Source organism: Crocuta crocuta, unplaced genomic scaffold (genome assembly GCF_008692635.1).
Source record: "Crocuta crocuta isolate KB4526 unplaced genomic scaffold, BGI_CrCroc_1.0 scaffold209, whole genome shotgun sequence".
NCBI classification, from domain to species: domain Eukaryota; kingdom Metazoa; phylum Chordata; class Mammalia; order Carnivora; family Hyaenidae; genus Crocuta; species Crocuta crocuta.
In genome coordinates, this window is record NW_027551566.1 from 135,375 (window position 1) to 149,752 (window position 14,378).

The 14,378-nt window shown below is 51.5% G+C and overlaps 1 protein-coding gene and 1 long non-coding RNA gene across 2 annotated transcripts in view; both read left to right on the top strand.

Annotated features, from left to right (window-relative positions):
* Positions 1-6,990: 6,990 nt before the first annotated feature.
* FOXA2 (forkhead box A2) lies at positions 6,991-9,644 on the top strand. Its single transcript, XM_077750216.1, has 2 exons — positions 6,991-7,077; positions 7,982-9,644. The coding sequence occupies exons 1-2, from the start codon at positions 6,991-6,993 to the stop codon at positions 9,284-9,286; spliced, it is 1,392 nt and encodes a 463-aa protein (XP_077606342.1). The 3' UTR covers positions 9,287-9,644.
* Positions 9,645-12,327: 2,683 nt separating this feature from the next.
* Positions 12,328-14,378, top strand: part of LOC144220032 (uncharacterized) — a 14,669-nt gene continuing 12,618 nt past the window's right edge. Inside the window, exon 1 of the long non-coding RNA XR_013331596.1 lies at positions 12,328-12,416. This is a non-coding gene — a long non-coding RNA (uncharacterized LOC144220032). The remainder of the gene's footprint in view (positions 12,417-14,378) is intronic.

Below are 14,378 nucleotides of genomic sequence, written 5' to 3' on the forward strand. Positions count from 1 at the left end.
GTGGGTCTCGGCCTGGAGCGGGGCTACTCAACTTCTGAATTCTGTGGGTGGGGAAGGTGAATCCAGGCTTCGCGGCAGGTCAGTGTGGCCACAGGCCAGCGAGGGGAGAACTGACAGAAGAGGAAGATGGACTTAACACCAGTTCTTGTATCGAATCATATCCCACCATCCATCTCGAGTCAGAGTGCCCGTTGAGTGAGAAACAGGCCTCGAAAAGAAGGCTGGCGCATCTGTGGTCATTGGACCTGCAGATGCTTCACCTGCAAGCTTGTTAGGTTGCAAACTCTGGAACTCCTCCCCAGACCTGCTGAACCAGAATCTGCATTTTAACAAGATCCTAGAGGATTCCTATGCACATAAAAATTTGAGGGGTGGTCCCAGGCCTGGTCAGTTACCTCAGTCTCAACGGGTCACTGCTGCTGTGTTTTGCTACCCTTCTCTCTAAAATAAAGCTCCCATTTTTCAGGAAGCTCCACCATCCACCTTCTAGAATTACTTTTGGAAGTAAAACCTACAATGAATACAGACACACATATCGCAAACACTTGTGGGCTGCTCACTCTCTGTGCCACCCCCTGTTCTCACACCCCCAGGGCAAGGTTCTCAAGCCAGGACTCACCAACAGCAGGAGCATTTCCCTGGCTACTGCTCCTTCTTTCCAAAGCCAGAAAGCCCTAATACACCATACCCTAGGAAGATTACAAATGGTGAATTTGTAACAGGTAATTTGGACAGCACATTGCTCTTGTCTGGCTGCACTCTGGCCAGATCCATTCTGTTGACACCATCAGAGAGGCGCACAGTGAAAGAAGCAATCAATGAAACTAAAAGGCGATTTACAGAATAGGAGAAGATATTTGCAAATGACATATCCAATAAAGGGTTAGTATCTAAAATAGAAAAAGAACTTATACAACTCAACACCCAAAAAAACAAATAATCCAGTTAAAACTGGGCAGAAGACATGAACAGCTATTTCTCCAAATAAGACATTCAGATGGCCAACAGAATATTAAAAGATGCTCAACATCACTCATTATCAGGGAAACGTAAATCAAAACTACAATGAGATATCACCTCACACCTGTCAGAATGGCTAAAATAAGAAATACAAGAAACAAAAGATATTGGCAAAATTGTGGAGAAAAAGGAACTCTCATGCACTGTTGGTGGGAATACAGGCTGGTGTAGCCACTCTGGAAGATAGTATAATGTTCCTTGAAAAGTTAAAAATAGAACTGCCCTAGATTACAGTAATGAATATTTACTCAAAGAAGACAAGAATATTAATTCAAAGGGATACATGCACCCTATGTTTATAGCAGCATCATTTACAAATTTCCAAGTTATGGAGGTGGGTGTGGGTAGCTCAGTCAGTTGAACGTCTGACTCTTGATGTCAGCTTGGATCATGAGCTCACAGTTTGTGAGTTCAAGTCCTGCATCAGCCTCTCCACTGACAGTGCAGAGCCCACTTGGAATCCTCTCTCTCTCTCTGTCCCTACCCTGCTCACACATGCATATATGCTTGCTCTCTCACTCTCTCTCAAAATAAATAAACTTAAAAAGAAAACCAGCCAAATTGGGGCATCTGGGTGGCTCAGTTGGTTAAGTGTCCGACTTCGGCTCAGGTCATGATCTCATGGTTCATGAGCTCTAGCCCCACGTCAGGCTCTGTGCTGACAGCTAGCTCAGAGCCTGGAGCCTTGTTCAGATTCTGTATCTCCCTCTCTCTCTGACCCTCCCCTGTTCATGCTGTCTCTCTCTCTCTCAGAAATAAATAAAAAATTAAAAACTTAAAAAAAAACAGCCAAATTATGGAGGTAGACCAAGTGTTCAACAATTGGTGAGTGGATAAAGAAGATGTGATGTATATATTCAATGGAATATTATTCAGCCATAAAAAAGAATGAAATCTTGCCATTTGCAATGACATGGATGGAGCTAGAAAGTACAGTGCTAAGTGAAATAAGTCAGTCAGAGAAAAATACCATATGATATCACTCACATGTGGAATTTAAGAAACAAATGGGCAAAGGGGAAAAGGAGAGAGAGAGAGAGAGAGACAAATCAAGAAATGCAGAACAATCTGATGGTTACCAGACTGGAGGGGTTATGGCAATGGGTGAAGTAGGTGATGGAGATTAAAGAGTGCACTTGTGATGAGCGCCAGGTGATGTATGCAACTGTTGAATCACTAGATTGTACACCTGAAACTAATACAACACTATGTTAACTAACCGGAATTAAAAACTTAAAAGAAAAAAGAATTATCTGACTGTGTAACAAAGGATTCCTAAGAAGAAATGCCCAGGGTCTGATTCTTCAGGTCTGTGACTGGCTCTTCATGACTCCTGTCCCTAACAACATTTTCTGCTTGCATTTTTTGGCAGGAATAACTGAGATTTCCTCCAAGAATAATATTCAAATATATGAAATAGCTCCCAGGGCTATATAAATGCAGATGCATCTAATTTAGGCATCCCTCAAAGAGGAGTTTATTCTCACTCACATTGACATGTTATTATTGCTACTAAAAGTTGTCATTTCTTTATTTTTATCTCTTCCAATTATGTTAATTACCTGCTATCATAGTCTCACATACCAGAACTGTGCTCAAAAACTGAAGAACGGTGGACAGGATGCTAAGTATATATCAGAAATATTTGTTGAACCCTGGACCCAAAAGGCAAAGCACTGGCCTTCTCCACAGACCCACACAGATGGAAGTGAGTTGACAGCCATGCAAGCCAACCACTGAGAAAGCCCATAAAAGACTAACAATCCATAACTACACCAACCTCCCAAAACAGCAATCAAATTCTATGTGCACAGAGAGAGAGTTGAGTGCCAAATTCATGCTAGTAATACCCCAAGGACTGTCTCCTTTCTTCTGTTCCATGCTAGGAAGCCACCATCTGTGGTTGGCATGAATATTACTTCTCTCCCATCCTTAATACAAGGAAGAGCACAGTCCATTTTCTGACACAGGTGAGAAAAAATAATGTTAGTTTGCTTTTCGGAATTCAAACCGTTGATCCATCTGAATGATGGCTTCACTTATCTCCTTTCATGTGTGAGAATTAAATAAATATGTGTAAGTTAGTTTGCTAAAGTTTCCATGATATCAGATCTAATATTCTTATTACATATTTCACCATAAAATAATAAAAAGCAATTTAATAATAATATAATATTGATATAAAATGACACACTGTGCTGCTGAAAAGATGTAGATTGAAAGTAAGGTTCTACCACTCAGAGACATCATATTCACATCACATTTATTTCATTTTACTTTATCATCATTTATTATTACTTATTTCCCATCTTTTCCTGTGAATCTTGCCCACAAGAGCAAGATTACATTGTATCCAAGTGGACTGTGTAGTAAACCTATACTGTTGTATAATGCTTTATGTCCACTTTTATTAGCTGGTTCCTGTGTTTTTTTCAGAAGACTGGAAGGTGCTTAATCTTTTCTTCAGTCTTCCACATAAATCTCCCCAGATAACTTATTCTGAGCTAATTACCTTTCCAATTGACCTCTCCATAAACAACTAGTGTTTGGGCCATCAAAGAATTATGAAAGCCAGAAAGAGTATCTGAGGGTGTGTTCAGTACCAAATAGACTAATTTTGACTGTCAGTTTTTTTTTTTTTTTAAGTAAAATTTCAGAAGTAACAACCTATCCGGAGAAAGTGAAATGATGATTGTGACCTTTGGCACAACTCTATGCCTTTTCTTTATGAAGACCTGAGACTGACCCTGAAAGTTCCACTCTGAATATTATTCAGAGAGGTGTGCGCGCCGTGCGCGCCTGATTCCTGCCAACCCAAAAGCTTACTTAAACGTAAAACGTGTATTTCCACAAGACTTCCCTAAGTCACTTTTCCATCTCCTCTGTCTTAATCTCACCTGCAGATTTGCCTGATAATGCCCTAAAGCAAGGCCTGCCCTGGACATTTATTCTGTGAAGGACTTCAGGAATTGAATTTTTAATGAGCCGAATGCCACCCTTCACCCTCTGCCCCTGTTATTTTACAGGTTATTTCTTAGGGAAGTTGAACTCTGTCCATTGACATCCCTTCCCCACAGGCTAGTTTCATATTCCAGAGAGAGCTCCCGGGTGAAGGGGGTTTTGCTAGAGGAATGCAGGGGCAACGGAGGCCCAGATTTGAGCCGCAGTCAAATCCTCTGGGACAGCATCCAGAATAAAAACAGCGTGCTAACCCCAAACACAGTCGTCGATTATCAGGCGGCTTTATACGGAAACGGGGCAGCATCGAACGAAAAGAAAGAGCGGACACGGGCAAAGGAAAGATTTGCAGGTCTCAGTCCTAGGGGTTTAACCTAAGGGGGTCTTAGGGGAAACATCTGTTTTCAACCCGGGTTCCCCGCGAACTTTTTCCTGGAGAGAAGCTCCTGGAGCAATTTACAGCATTCCAGTCTGAGGCTTTCGTGGCAGACGCTCTGAATAAACCTTTAGAAAACGAAGCTGCCGGGGAGGAACAGGAGTGTGCAGGGGAGGTGCGTCCAAAGACCTCCGCGCCGCGCCCGCAATGGAAAGCGAACCCCAAGCCGTGTGAAGGTTCCTGCTTCCTCGCAGACGCCGGCGCCCGGCTCCGCGCTGCCTGCAGCGCACCGCAGCCCGCCCTCGCCTTCCTCCGAGCGGCACTGCGCGCAAGCAGGGTGCCAGGCCCGCAGCTCCTACCCCACCCGAGCCCTCGGCGACTCCGGGGCGGCAGGAGGAGGTCTGGGTTTGTGCAGAACCTCGGGGATTCCAAAGAAATGCCATCCCCGCGTCGGAGAGGCCGGGAAAAGGTGCCCGGGCGCTCGGATGCCGGGGTTTCCGGGTTAGGAGCGCGGGGGTAAAAGAGGGCTCGGGTCGGGCCCGAGGACCGCGCGGCCGATAGGGGGCGCCCTGTCACTGCGGAAGCCAGTGCCAGTGCTCCCGGGTAAGCCGGGATCTCGACCACCAACTGTGGCAAGAACTTGCAAGGTCCGCGCTTTAGGAAGGTAGCTCCGCTTCCTCCAGAGGACTTCCTCTCCCCTGCCACTCGCTCCTTTTGCTCGTGTAATAATTTCTAGAACCATATTTTCGATCAGTAGCAAAAAGAGAAGGGAAGTGGAACACATACACGCACAGATTAGGTAAACCAGAATGTTCAATCATACACATCAGAAAGTTCTCTATTTGTCGTCGTTTGGCAGGTTTGTCTGGGCGTCACTTTTCTACTTGAGAAGCGCCCCGTGGGGGATGGGGTTGACAGTGTGTTTTGGGATGTGCATGTGTGTGCGTGTGTGTGTGTGTGTACCTGCATTTCTGCCCTGGACCTATGCAGAAAGCTTAAAAACAACAACAACGACAAAAAACAAATAATGTATCCTTTGAGCGCCAGTGCGCACCCCTCTTTCCCAAGCTTTGGGCAGAACGGTCAAATTGCTCCCTCATGCTCTGAGACCCAGTGAGAGATGCTGGAGATCTGGTCGCTTTGGCTCCCCACCGCACAGCTACACTAAATGTGCGTACACCTCATGACACACTGCCCTGATGTGGGTGCACTGGGTCAGCTCTCCCCTCCCGGTATCCCTCAGCGCTGCGCGGGGGCTTTCTAAGTGAGGCAGACTAGAGCTCTGTGGTATCCTGCCCCACCCCACCGCCCTGCACTCGATCGGTGGGTTCATTAACCCCCTCACTATAAATTGGTAAAACCATTTGCACGGTTCAGAGCAAAAGGTGCTGCCGTTGGTTGTATCTGTTTCAAAGCGATGCAGGCCTGAAATACCTGGGGTAGTGGCTTCCCTCCACGAACTGTCTTTCCTTGCTGGCCTTCTAGCCTGACGCTCACCCAGCCCCTTCCGTTCTCAGTGCTCAGCTCTGTGCCTGCCACTTGCCCCCTGTCTTCTGACACCATTACCCATCACTGTGGACAGACAGGCCAGATAACCACTCTTTCTTATTTGTTCTTTACCTCTGAGGTGGGGGACACAGAGCTGGATCCTCATGGCCCAGCCTGTTTTCAGAACCAAGAAAAGAAGTCCACATCAGACACCTGCATACTCCACACCTGCAGTCTGGGCTCACTGGGGTGTTGGTGGCTGGCCCAGGACGGATGATAACCTGAACCCAGAAGCCGGAGCAAAAATAAAAAGCAATTATATGGTTTAGAAGCGTCTAATTCTTATAAAAACAAACCTTGAAGAAAGCAGAGAAAACAGAGAACCTCCTGAAGTAAATTCCATGTGTCCGATTATTGATTCCTTTATTCCCTTCTCTCCTCCCGCCTCAAACCCCACCGCCTGCCCTGTTTGTTTTAGTTACGAAATGCTGTGGGCACCTCGGTTGTGACTGCAAAGTAACCTTGAAACACGCGTCCTGAATGTCAGAGACAAATAGTCTCTCAACCGTCGACTGAAGCTGGCGGGGCCGCGTGCGCCCTGAGCTCGGCGATCCGGCAGTGCTCTCGCCCGCCCGTCGCCCCCCCGCCGGTCACCGGAGGCCGGGCTCCGCGGAGGCCAAAGCCGCGGCGGGCAGACCCGGCGCACCCCGAGCGCCTCCCGGAGCCGCTCGAGGTCTTAGCTGTTAACAGGGAGGGGCCTCCCAGGAGCAGCGGCGGGCGAGTTCAAGGTGTGTACACAGTTTTTCTAAATACGACAGCGCTTTGCAAATTGGCTCTGTCACCGTCTTGTCGTTTTGACAGGGAATGAGCACTGAGATAGAAGAAACCCGAGATGAGTAAATGCGGCATTTCTAAGGCTTTGCAGAGGGGCGACGGGGCGCGGCGGTCGGGCGCGCCCTCCGACAGGCGCAACAGGAGTGGGGCTCTGTGGGACCAGGCGCGGGTCAGAGCCTTGGGCGGCTCCCGGGTGGCTTCCTCCCAGGTCCCTCCCCCTGCGGGCAGTCCCCGAGGGCGCGGGGGGAAAGGGGTCTGGAGCCGAGAGCCTGCGCTCGCACTCGCCCTTTCGCCANGTTAAATTTTAAACTGCCATGCACTCGGCTTCCAGTATGCTGGGAGCGGTGAAGATGGAAGGGCACGAGCCGTCCGACTGGAGCAGCTACTATGCCGAGCCGGAGGTAGGCACTCGCCTTTTCCAGGGGGAAGTGGGGTGGCGGAGTTCTGTCTGTTCCCCACACCCAGGNCACCCCAGCCGCTCCGGGCAGCCGCCTTTTCCTCCCTCCTTCGACTCAAATGGGTCTCTTTTTTATACGACACACTGTTAGCCTTGAGATAATATTAACTTTGTGATCAAATATTGACTTGCGGCGCCTCCAAATCCTCTTCCTNGGGAGGTCGGCCGGCGAGGGGGTGGGGAGCTGAGGAGGAGAAGGTGGGTAGGAGTTGGGGGCTGAGGTAGAGGCAGATTCAAAGACTAGGGACAAAGAGAACGAAAGTTTGTGGCTGCTAAGCCTAGCCGCGTGTGGTTCAGTTCTCAGTCTCCTCCCTGTCCCCCCTCTCAGTGCCTCCATCTGGCCGCAGGCACTGGGTTTCGGTTCCTCTGAGGCCAAGGATGGGGTCCTGGGAGGAAGGACGAACCCCGGGACAGTCTCCGCTCGCGGCCGCTGGGGCGTCCTATGCTGTGCCCCACAGGTTGTTCGCTAGGGTCGGGGGTGGCGTCCGAGGCCGCGGCGCCCATTCGTTGAGCTGGCCGGAGAGTTGGGGAGAGGAGATGCATTTGGGGTGCCTGGCCTAGGGGTGCTCCGAAGGACCCCTGCTTTAGAATCTGAGCGGGGCGCAGAAGGGCGAGGGTCTGGCCATACGCAAACAGCAGCAGCCTGCTTGCCACCTTCTCGGGGGCGATCCCGGCGCGCTCCGAGTGGAAAGCACTCGGTGTGCGGGGCCGGGGCCAGGCTAGGGAAGGACTCCCCAGAGGCCTCCCTGGAGGCGGGGGCCTGGCTTGGCCCGGTGGGTGGGAGGTCAGGGCACGCTCAAGCCGCGGTGCTAACACTGTGCGCCTCCCGCCCCCGGCTCTGTCCGCAGGGCTACTCCTCCGTGAGCAACATGAACGCCGGCTTGGGGATGAACGGCATGAACACGTACATGAGCATGTCCGCGGCCGCCATGGGCAGTGGCTCGGGCAACATGAGCGCCGGCTCCATGAACATGTCGTCGTACGTCGGCGCGGGCATGAGCCCGTCCCTGGCCGGCATGTCCCCCGGGGCGGGCGCCATGGCTAACATGGGCGGCTCGGCCGGGGCGGCCGGCGTGGCGGGCATGGGGCCGCACCTAAGTCCCAGCCTGAGCCCGCTCGGGGGGCAGGCGGCCGGGGCCATGGGCGGCCTGACCCCCTATGCCAACATGAACTCCATGAGCCCCATGTACGGGCAGGCGGGCCTGAGCCGCGCGCGCGACCCCAAGACGTACCGGCGCAGCTACACGCACGCCAAGCCGCCCTACTCCTACATCTCGCTCATCACCATGGCCATCCAGCAGAGCCCCAACAAGATGCTGACGCTGAGCGAGATCTACCAGTGGATCATGGACCTCTTCCCCTTCTACCGGCAGAACCAGCAGCGCTGGCAGAACTCCATCCGTCACTCGCTGTCCTTCAACGACTGCTTCCTCAAGGTGCCCCGCTCGCCCGACAAGCCCGGCAAGGGCTCCTTCTGGACCCTGCACCCCGACTCGGGCAACATGTTCGAGAACGGCTGCTACCTGCGCCGCCAGAAGCGCTTCAAGTGCGAGAAGCAGCTGGCCCTGAAGGAAGCCTCAGGAGCCACGGGAGGCGGCAAGAAGGCGGCCGCCGGAGCCCAGGCCTCGCAGGGGCAGCTCGGGGAGGTCGCCGGGCCGGCCTCCGAGACTCCGGCGGGCACGGAGTCGCCCCACTCGAGCGCCTCTCCGTGCCAGGAGCACAAGCGAGGGCCCCTGGGGGAGCTGAAGGGGACACCGGCTTCGGCCCTGAGCCCCCCAGAGCCGGCACCCTCGCCTGGGCAGCAGCAGCAGGCGGCGGCCCACCTGCTGGGCCCTCCCCATCACCCTGGCCTGCCGCCCGAAGCCCACCTTAAGCCGGAGCACCACTACGCCTTCAATCACCCCTTCTCCATCAACAACCTCATGTCCTCGGAGCAGCAGCACCACCACAGCCACCATCACCACCAGCCCCACAAAATGGACCTCAAGGCCTACGAACAGGTGATGCACTACCCTGGCTACGGTTCCCCTATGCCGGGTAGCCTGGCTATGGGTCCGGTCACGAACAAAACGGGCCTGGATGCCTCGCCCCTGGCCGCAGACACCTCCTACTACCAGGGGGTGTACTCCAGGCCCATAATGAACTCTTCTTAAGAAGGCGGCTGCAGCTGGCTAGCCGGGGACAGAGAAACAAGAGAGAGAGCAAGTGGGGAGAATTTGAGGAAGGGTGTTGGAGAGAGCCGGAGGGAGAAGAAATCATTACTCCCCACCCCAGGACAGCAGTCTCCCCTCACCTTCTGCAGCTTTTCCCTCCCAAACACATGGGCCACACTGATATCTATTATTCTATATAAGGAGGGAAGGCAAAAAGATGAACAGTCAAAAATGAGGGGGAAAAAAGAGGAAGAAAAGTGAAAAGAGCCTCTGGTTTCCACTACTGTGTAGACGCCTGCTTCTTTAAGCATTTGCGAGTTCTGATTTTTTGTTGTCTTTTTCCTCTATTGATGCTGTTGCAGGGAAGTCTTACTTTATTAAAAAACAAAACAAAAACAAAAAACCCCACAAACTTTTGTGAGTGACTCAGTGTAAAACCATGTAGTTTTAACAGAGAAGCAGAGTTGTATTATTGTTCAAAAAGAAAAAAAATGATGTAAGGGTCTGTTGTAAATGACCAAGAAAAAGAAAAAAAAAATGCATTCCCATTCTTGACACGGTGAAATCCAGGTCTCGGGTCTGATTAATTTATGGTTTCTGCGTGTTTTATTTATGGCTTATAAATGTGTGTTCTGGCTGGAAGGGCCAGAGTTCCACAAATCTATATTAAAGTGTTATTGCCAGTTTTACCCCTTGAATCTTCAAGATTTTTTTTCCCTTTGCCCAACTTAAAAAATAAACAGGTCCAGAAATGATTTAAAAGTGGGGGGAAAGAGATCCTGACGGGCTTGCAGGCTTCATTTTATTTTGGTGAAGGGGAGGGACCATGGTGGTTGTTAACAACATTTTATTATTAAAACTTTCAGACATACTGAAGTTGGACAGATTTTACAGAAAACACACACGTACCCATTGCCCAGATCCTATTGTCTTGCTGTACTTGTTATATCACATATTTGTTCATGTATCTACAGCTCCATTGGTCCATTCAGGTTATTTTTTCTAAATGCATTTCAGAGGAGATCAGACACTATTCCGGGTGGTATTGCCATAGACCTAGATGCATTTCAAAGTAAATTTCAGACACCAGTACACTTACCCCTAAACACTTCATTAAGCACATCAGGAAATAGAATTCAATATTGTTTATGATTACTTTTGGAATTTTGAGTTTATCTTTACACACAATGAAACACACAGACCTCAGGTGGACCATTCCTTGTGTTTGATGCAGGGTTACCTTTAAAGTAAGGAGAAAACTACATATCTTAATATCCCACCTGGGCCATGTGAAGATGCAATGTTGACGTCTCTTGGGCCCCAGGGAGCTGACTTCTCTGAGGAGAAGCCTAGATTTTATGTGTTTTTACTTTATTTCCAGTCTTAGGCCTCCCTTCAAATCTGTGAACCCCAATTGGATTTGCAAATTCTGGGCTCAGCCCTTTAATTTCTGTGTCTCTGGCACCCCTTTTACCCTCCTGTGGAATTGGAGCTCTGCCTGAGTCCTACAGCCTCAGGCCTCTGTCTACACACCTTATCCCACCATCCTCCTTTACTTAGGTGTTCTGTATAGCCTTGGTAGACTTAGCTGTAGCATGAGAGCAGTAGGCTTCTGATCACCTTTTATAGCACCTGATCTGGAGAAACAGACTTTCTCCTGGTACTGGTGTTTAAAGGGATCATTCTGGATGATGGTCCAAATCTCCTTTTTAAAATAAGGCATTCTGGGGGATGAATCTCAGGTAAGGGGGGGGGGGATGTCTTGAGCCAGTTGTCAAATGATCCTGACCAGTGTTAAGATCCCAGGGTCTGCAACTGTGCTTACTCCTCCTTCTCCCCAAACACCCATGCCTTTGGACAGCATCCAGTTAGCCCAGGTTGGCAAGCCAGGATTACAGGGCCAAGGGGATGAGGAGGTGTTTTGTGAGCCTTAAAAGAAAATCCAAAAGTATAAAGAAAGACCCAGAATAAATTCTTACAAATCTCGCTGTATCTCCCCACAGAAGATCCTAAATAGGCAGCCAAAGGAAGTGGAAACCCCACAGGCCACATTCAGCCTAGGCGCTCAAAGGGAACCAGCTTTGGCTTTGCCTGGGGGATGTGCTGGCCTACAAGCTGGCTGGGTGAAGGCTGGATCCAGTGTCACCGCAGACTTAGGGATATGTCATCCATGCACAGCTAGCTTACGGTGTGTGGGTGGGTGGGTGGTTACTCTCCATGGACTTCTGAAGTCGGGACATTTTGTCTCAAAGTTTTACAGCCCAGGGCCTTGTTTTCAGGGNTCGGCCTGAAATGTGTTTCATTATCACATAAAAGGCTCCCGTGGCGAAGGAGCCGAGAGGCAGGGCCGGGGGCCGAGTGGGGGACAATGGAGGCTGAAAGCGCTGCCCTAACCTGCTATGTTTCGTATCGCACGCCCATTGTGCGAGGGTCGTTTTAAACTACTTAGCGCTCCCCCCTCCACTGATCCCGGCAGATAAGATATAGTTCTGTCCGAATACATAAAAAGGATGTCGGGGAGCGAGGCGCTTTCGGAGGCTTTTCTGCGCTTCTTGTGTCTTTCACACACACCCCCCCCCGCCTCAGACCCCTCCCCCAGCCCGGCTCCAGGCTCGCTAGCTCACAGAGCGTCCTCCGCCCGCTTTCCCCAACTCTAAGTATAGTAGGGCGCGGCGTTTCTTTTTTCCTCCCTCTCGCTCTTTTTCTTCCTTTTCCGCGCGCCATCCGCGCGCCGGTTTAAGCAACCGTGATCTGTGAATAAACAAAGTCAGTAAACAACCGAAAAAAACATTCTAGATCCGAATTCCAGGAGGGTAAACTTTACATGCCACGTCACACTTCAGCAAATTTGCACAGATATTATATTGCCTCCCCCTCCTTTATTATTCTTTTTTTTTTTTTTCTTGCTAGGATCCCATTGTACTTAACTGAATTTTATAACGCTGATCGATATCTTGGTAAAATATTCATTTTTAAACTAGCGGGCAGTGAAATCTTTGCTTTGTGTGCTAAAGTCAACAGTCGCTCGGTTTGAGCTCAAATAAATGCGGAGATGCCTCGGCTAGGAGCAGTCGGCCACCTCCCTCCGAGCGCTGGACGCTCTGCCGCCGGTCAGCCCTCCGCAACACAGGTAGGGAGCGTGCCCATTGGGGGCCGCGCCCGGGTCCCCCGGGCAGCGTACGCCCCCCATTCCCTTCCGCGCGCCTCCCCTCCCCCAGCCAGTCCTTTTCCTTTCCAAGGGCCCAGACGCTAGGGGTTGGGGGTGGGGAGGTAGGGAGTGAGAAGCTAAGTCTGTGAAGACGGTGAGGTTTGGAAGGTGGCTTTTTTTTTTTTTTCTTTTTTTTTGCGGAGATTTCTGAGACTACACGGTGTGGGTGGACGACGGGAGCGAAGAGTTGCAAACAGACTCAATCTGGGCTCTGACCACATAGAGTTTGGTTGGGGGGGGCCGAAGCTANGAAGCCACTACAGGCTCCTGCAGCTACTCCGGGATGGGGATTCGATCCGATGGCTGCGCGTTTCCCAAGGACAGTGCAGGGGTAGGGGATGGGGGAACGCCCTTGGCCCAAGAGCCTGGGGTGGAGGCAGCCGAAAACCGCGTGCTGGTAGCCGGTGGCTGCATCAGCAGGGGCCCGAGAGTGGCGAAGCCCTCCCCGCCACCCCTGGCGCGCAGGGGTTCTAATCTGGTCTAGGCGTTTCCCTAGAATCCCACAGGCCGGGCAGCTTTGGGGTCGACGCCTCGAAGCAACAGGAGCGGGATATGGCCTTCCCGAGAAAGGAGTACACTTTCGTTCTTGCAAGAAGCGGCTAGTGCCATTTACGCACAGACGCTCAAGGCTGCAGAAGGTTTAGGGGGGAGCTTCGCGAGTTACAAAGGGGCCCAGCCTGGGGAGGGTGGAGACAGAAACACGCCACCCGGCAATTTATCCTCGTTCTCCCAGAAGCTGGCTCCGGGCAGGGGCGCGCTGCGGTGCGGGAGGACGGGAATTTGGAGGACCGCACAGAACAAATCGCATCTTTCTTCCGCCTGTAGGAAGGCACCAGCTTGGAAAACTAAAAGTTCCAAAGCTGCCAGTTGAAACTGCAGGACCCTCGGGTTTCGAGGCCAGAGTATAGGGTACTGAGAAGGTGTCTTTCTTCTGGGATCTTCAGGTATCCCCTGAAATTAGCATTCCCCTGGAGTGTTTACTTTAAAGGGCTAGACACCGGCCTTGTTTGAAGCCCGCGCTGACTTCTAAGTGTTTCGCCAGGCGGGGAGACAAGCGCTCTTCCCGTCAGCCCCGCGGTCACCAGATCCCGGGCCCCAGAGGGCAGAAGTCGAAATCGGTTCCCGTGACTGGCAGGGCCGGTTATGTGGGCCCCTCTGCGTGGGGACCATGCGCCCTCCGTCCCGCCACCCCCGCGCCCCGCCGCCTTCCGTGGCGTCACGGGCCGCGCACCTTCGCCAACGTACCGAGGCGCCCTGCGGAGCGCACCCGCCGCCCTTCTAGCCGCGGTTCCGACTGGCGGCGGGTTATCTTCCCTTAACAAGATAGAACGTCTGCAGGACACACGGCTAGGCTAATCGCTTTTAAATAATTAATATCTCCCCGTTCCGCTGGTAATGCGTGGCCTCGAATCCATCAATTACTTGTCATTAGACGAGTGTCGCCCCACGGCCCCCCAGGCCTTTGATGGCGCCGGGTCACCCAGCCCAGCCCACTCATGGCCGAATGAAAAAGTGAGGGGCCTCGAAGAGCCGGGTGCGGAGTAGCCGCGGCCCTCAATTCAGTGCGAGTTTTGAAAGAAAGACCTTAGCTGAAGAGATGTAATCTTCCAAATGGTCAATTTAAACGCCTGATCTTTATCGCCAGCCTTCTCCCGGCTTTATAGAGAAAAGCCGGTCCTCAGTGCTTTGGGGGACTTTTAATGTGGGGGTGGGGCGAGGAGAAGCGAAAGATGAAGCTTAATAGGGCACAGGGCAGGTGTTTGCTCAAGAAGGTTCCTGGAGGTACCTCGGGGTAACTAGTTTTATAGCGCATCCTTCTAAACATCAGGGGACTGGAAGCACTGGCTGCGGCTTTGAAGGCGGGGTGCGCTGGGAGGGGCCTTC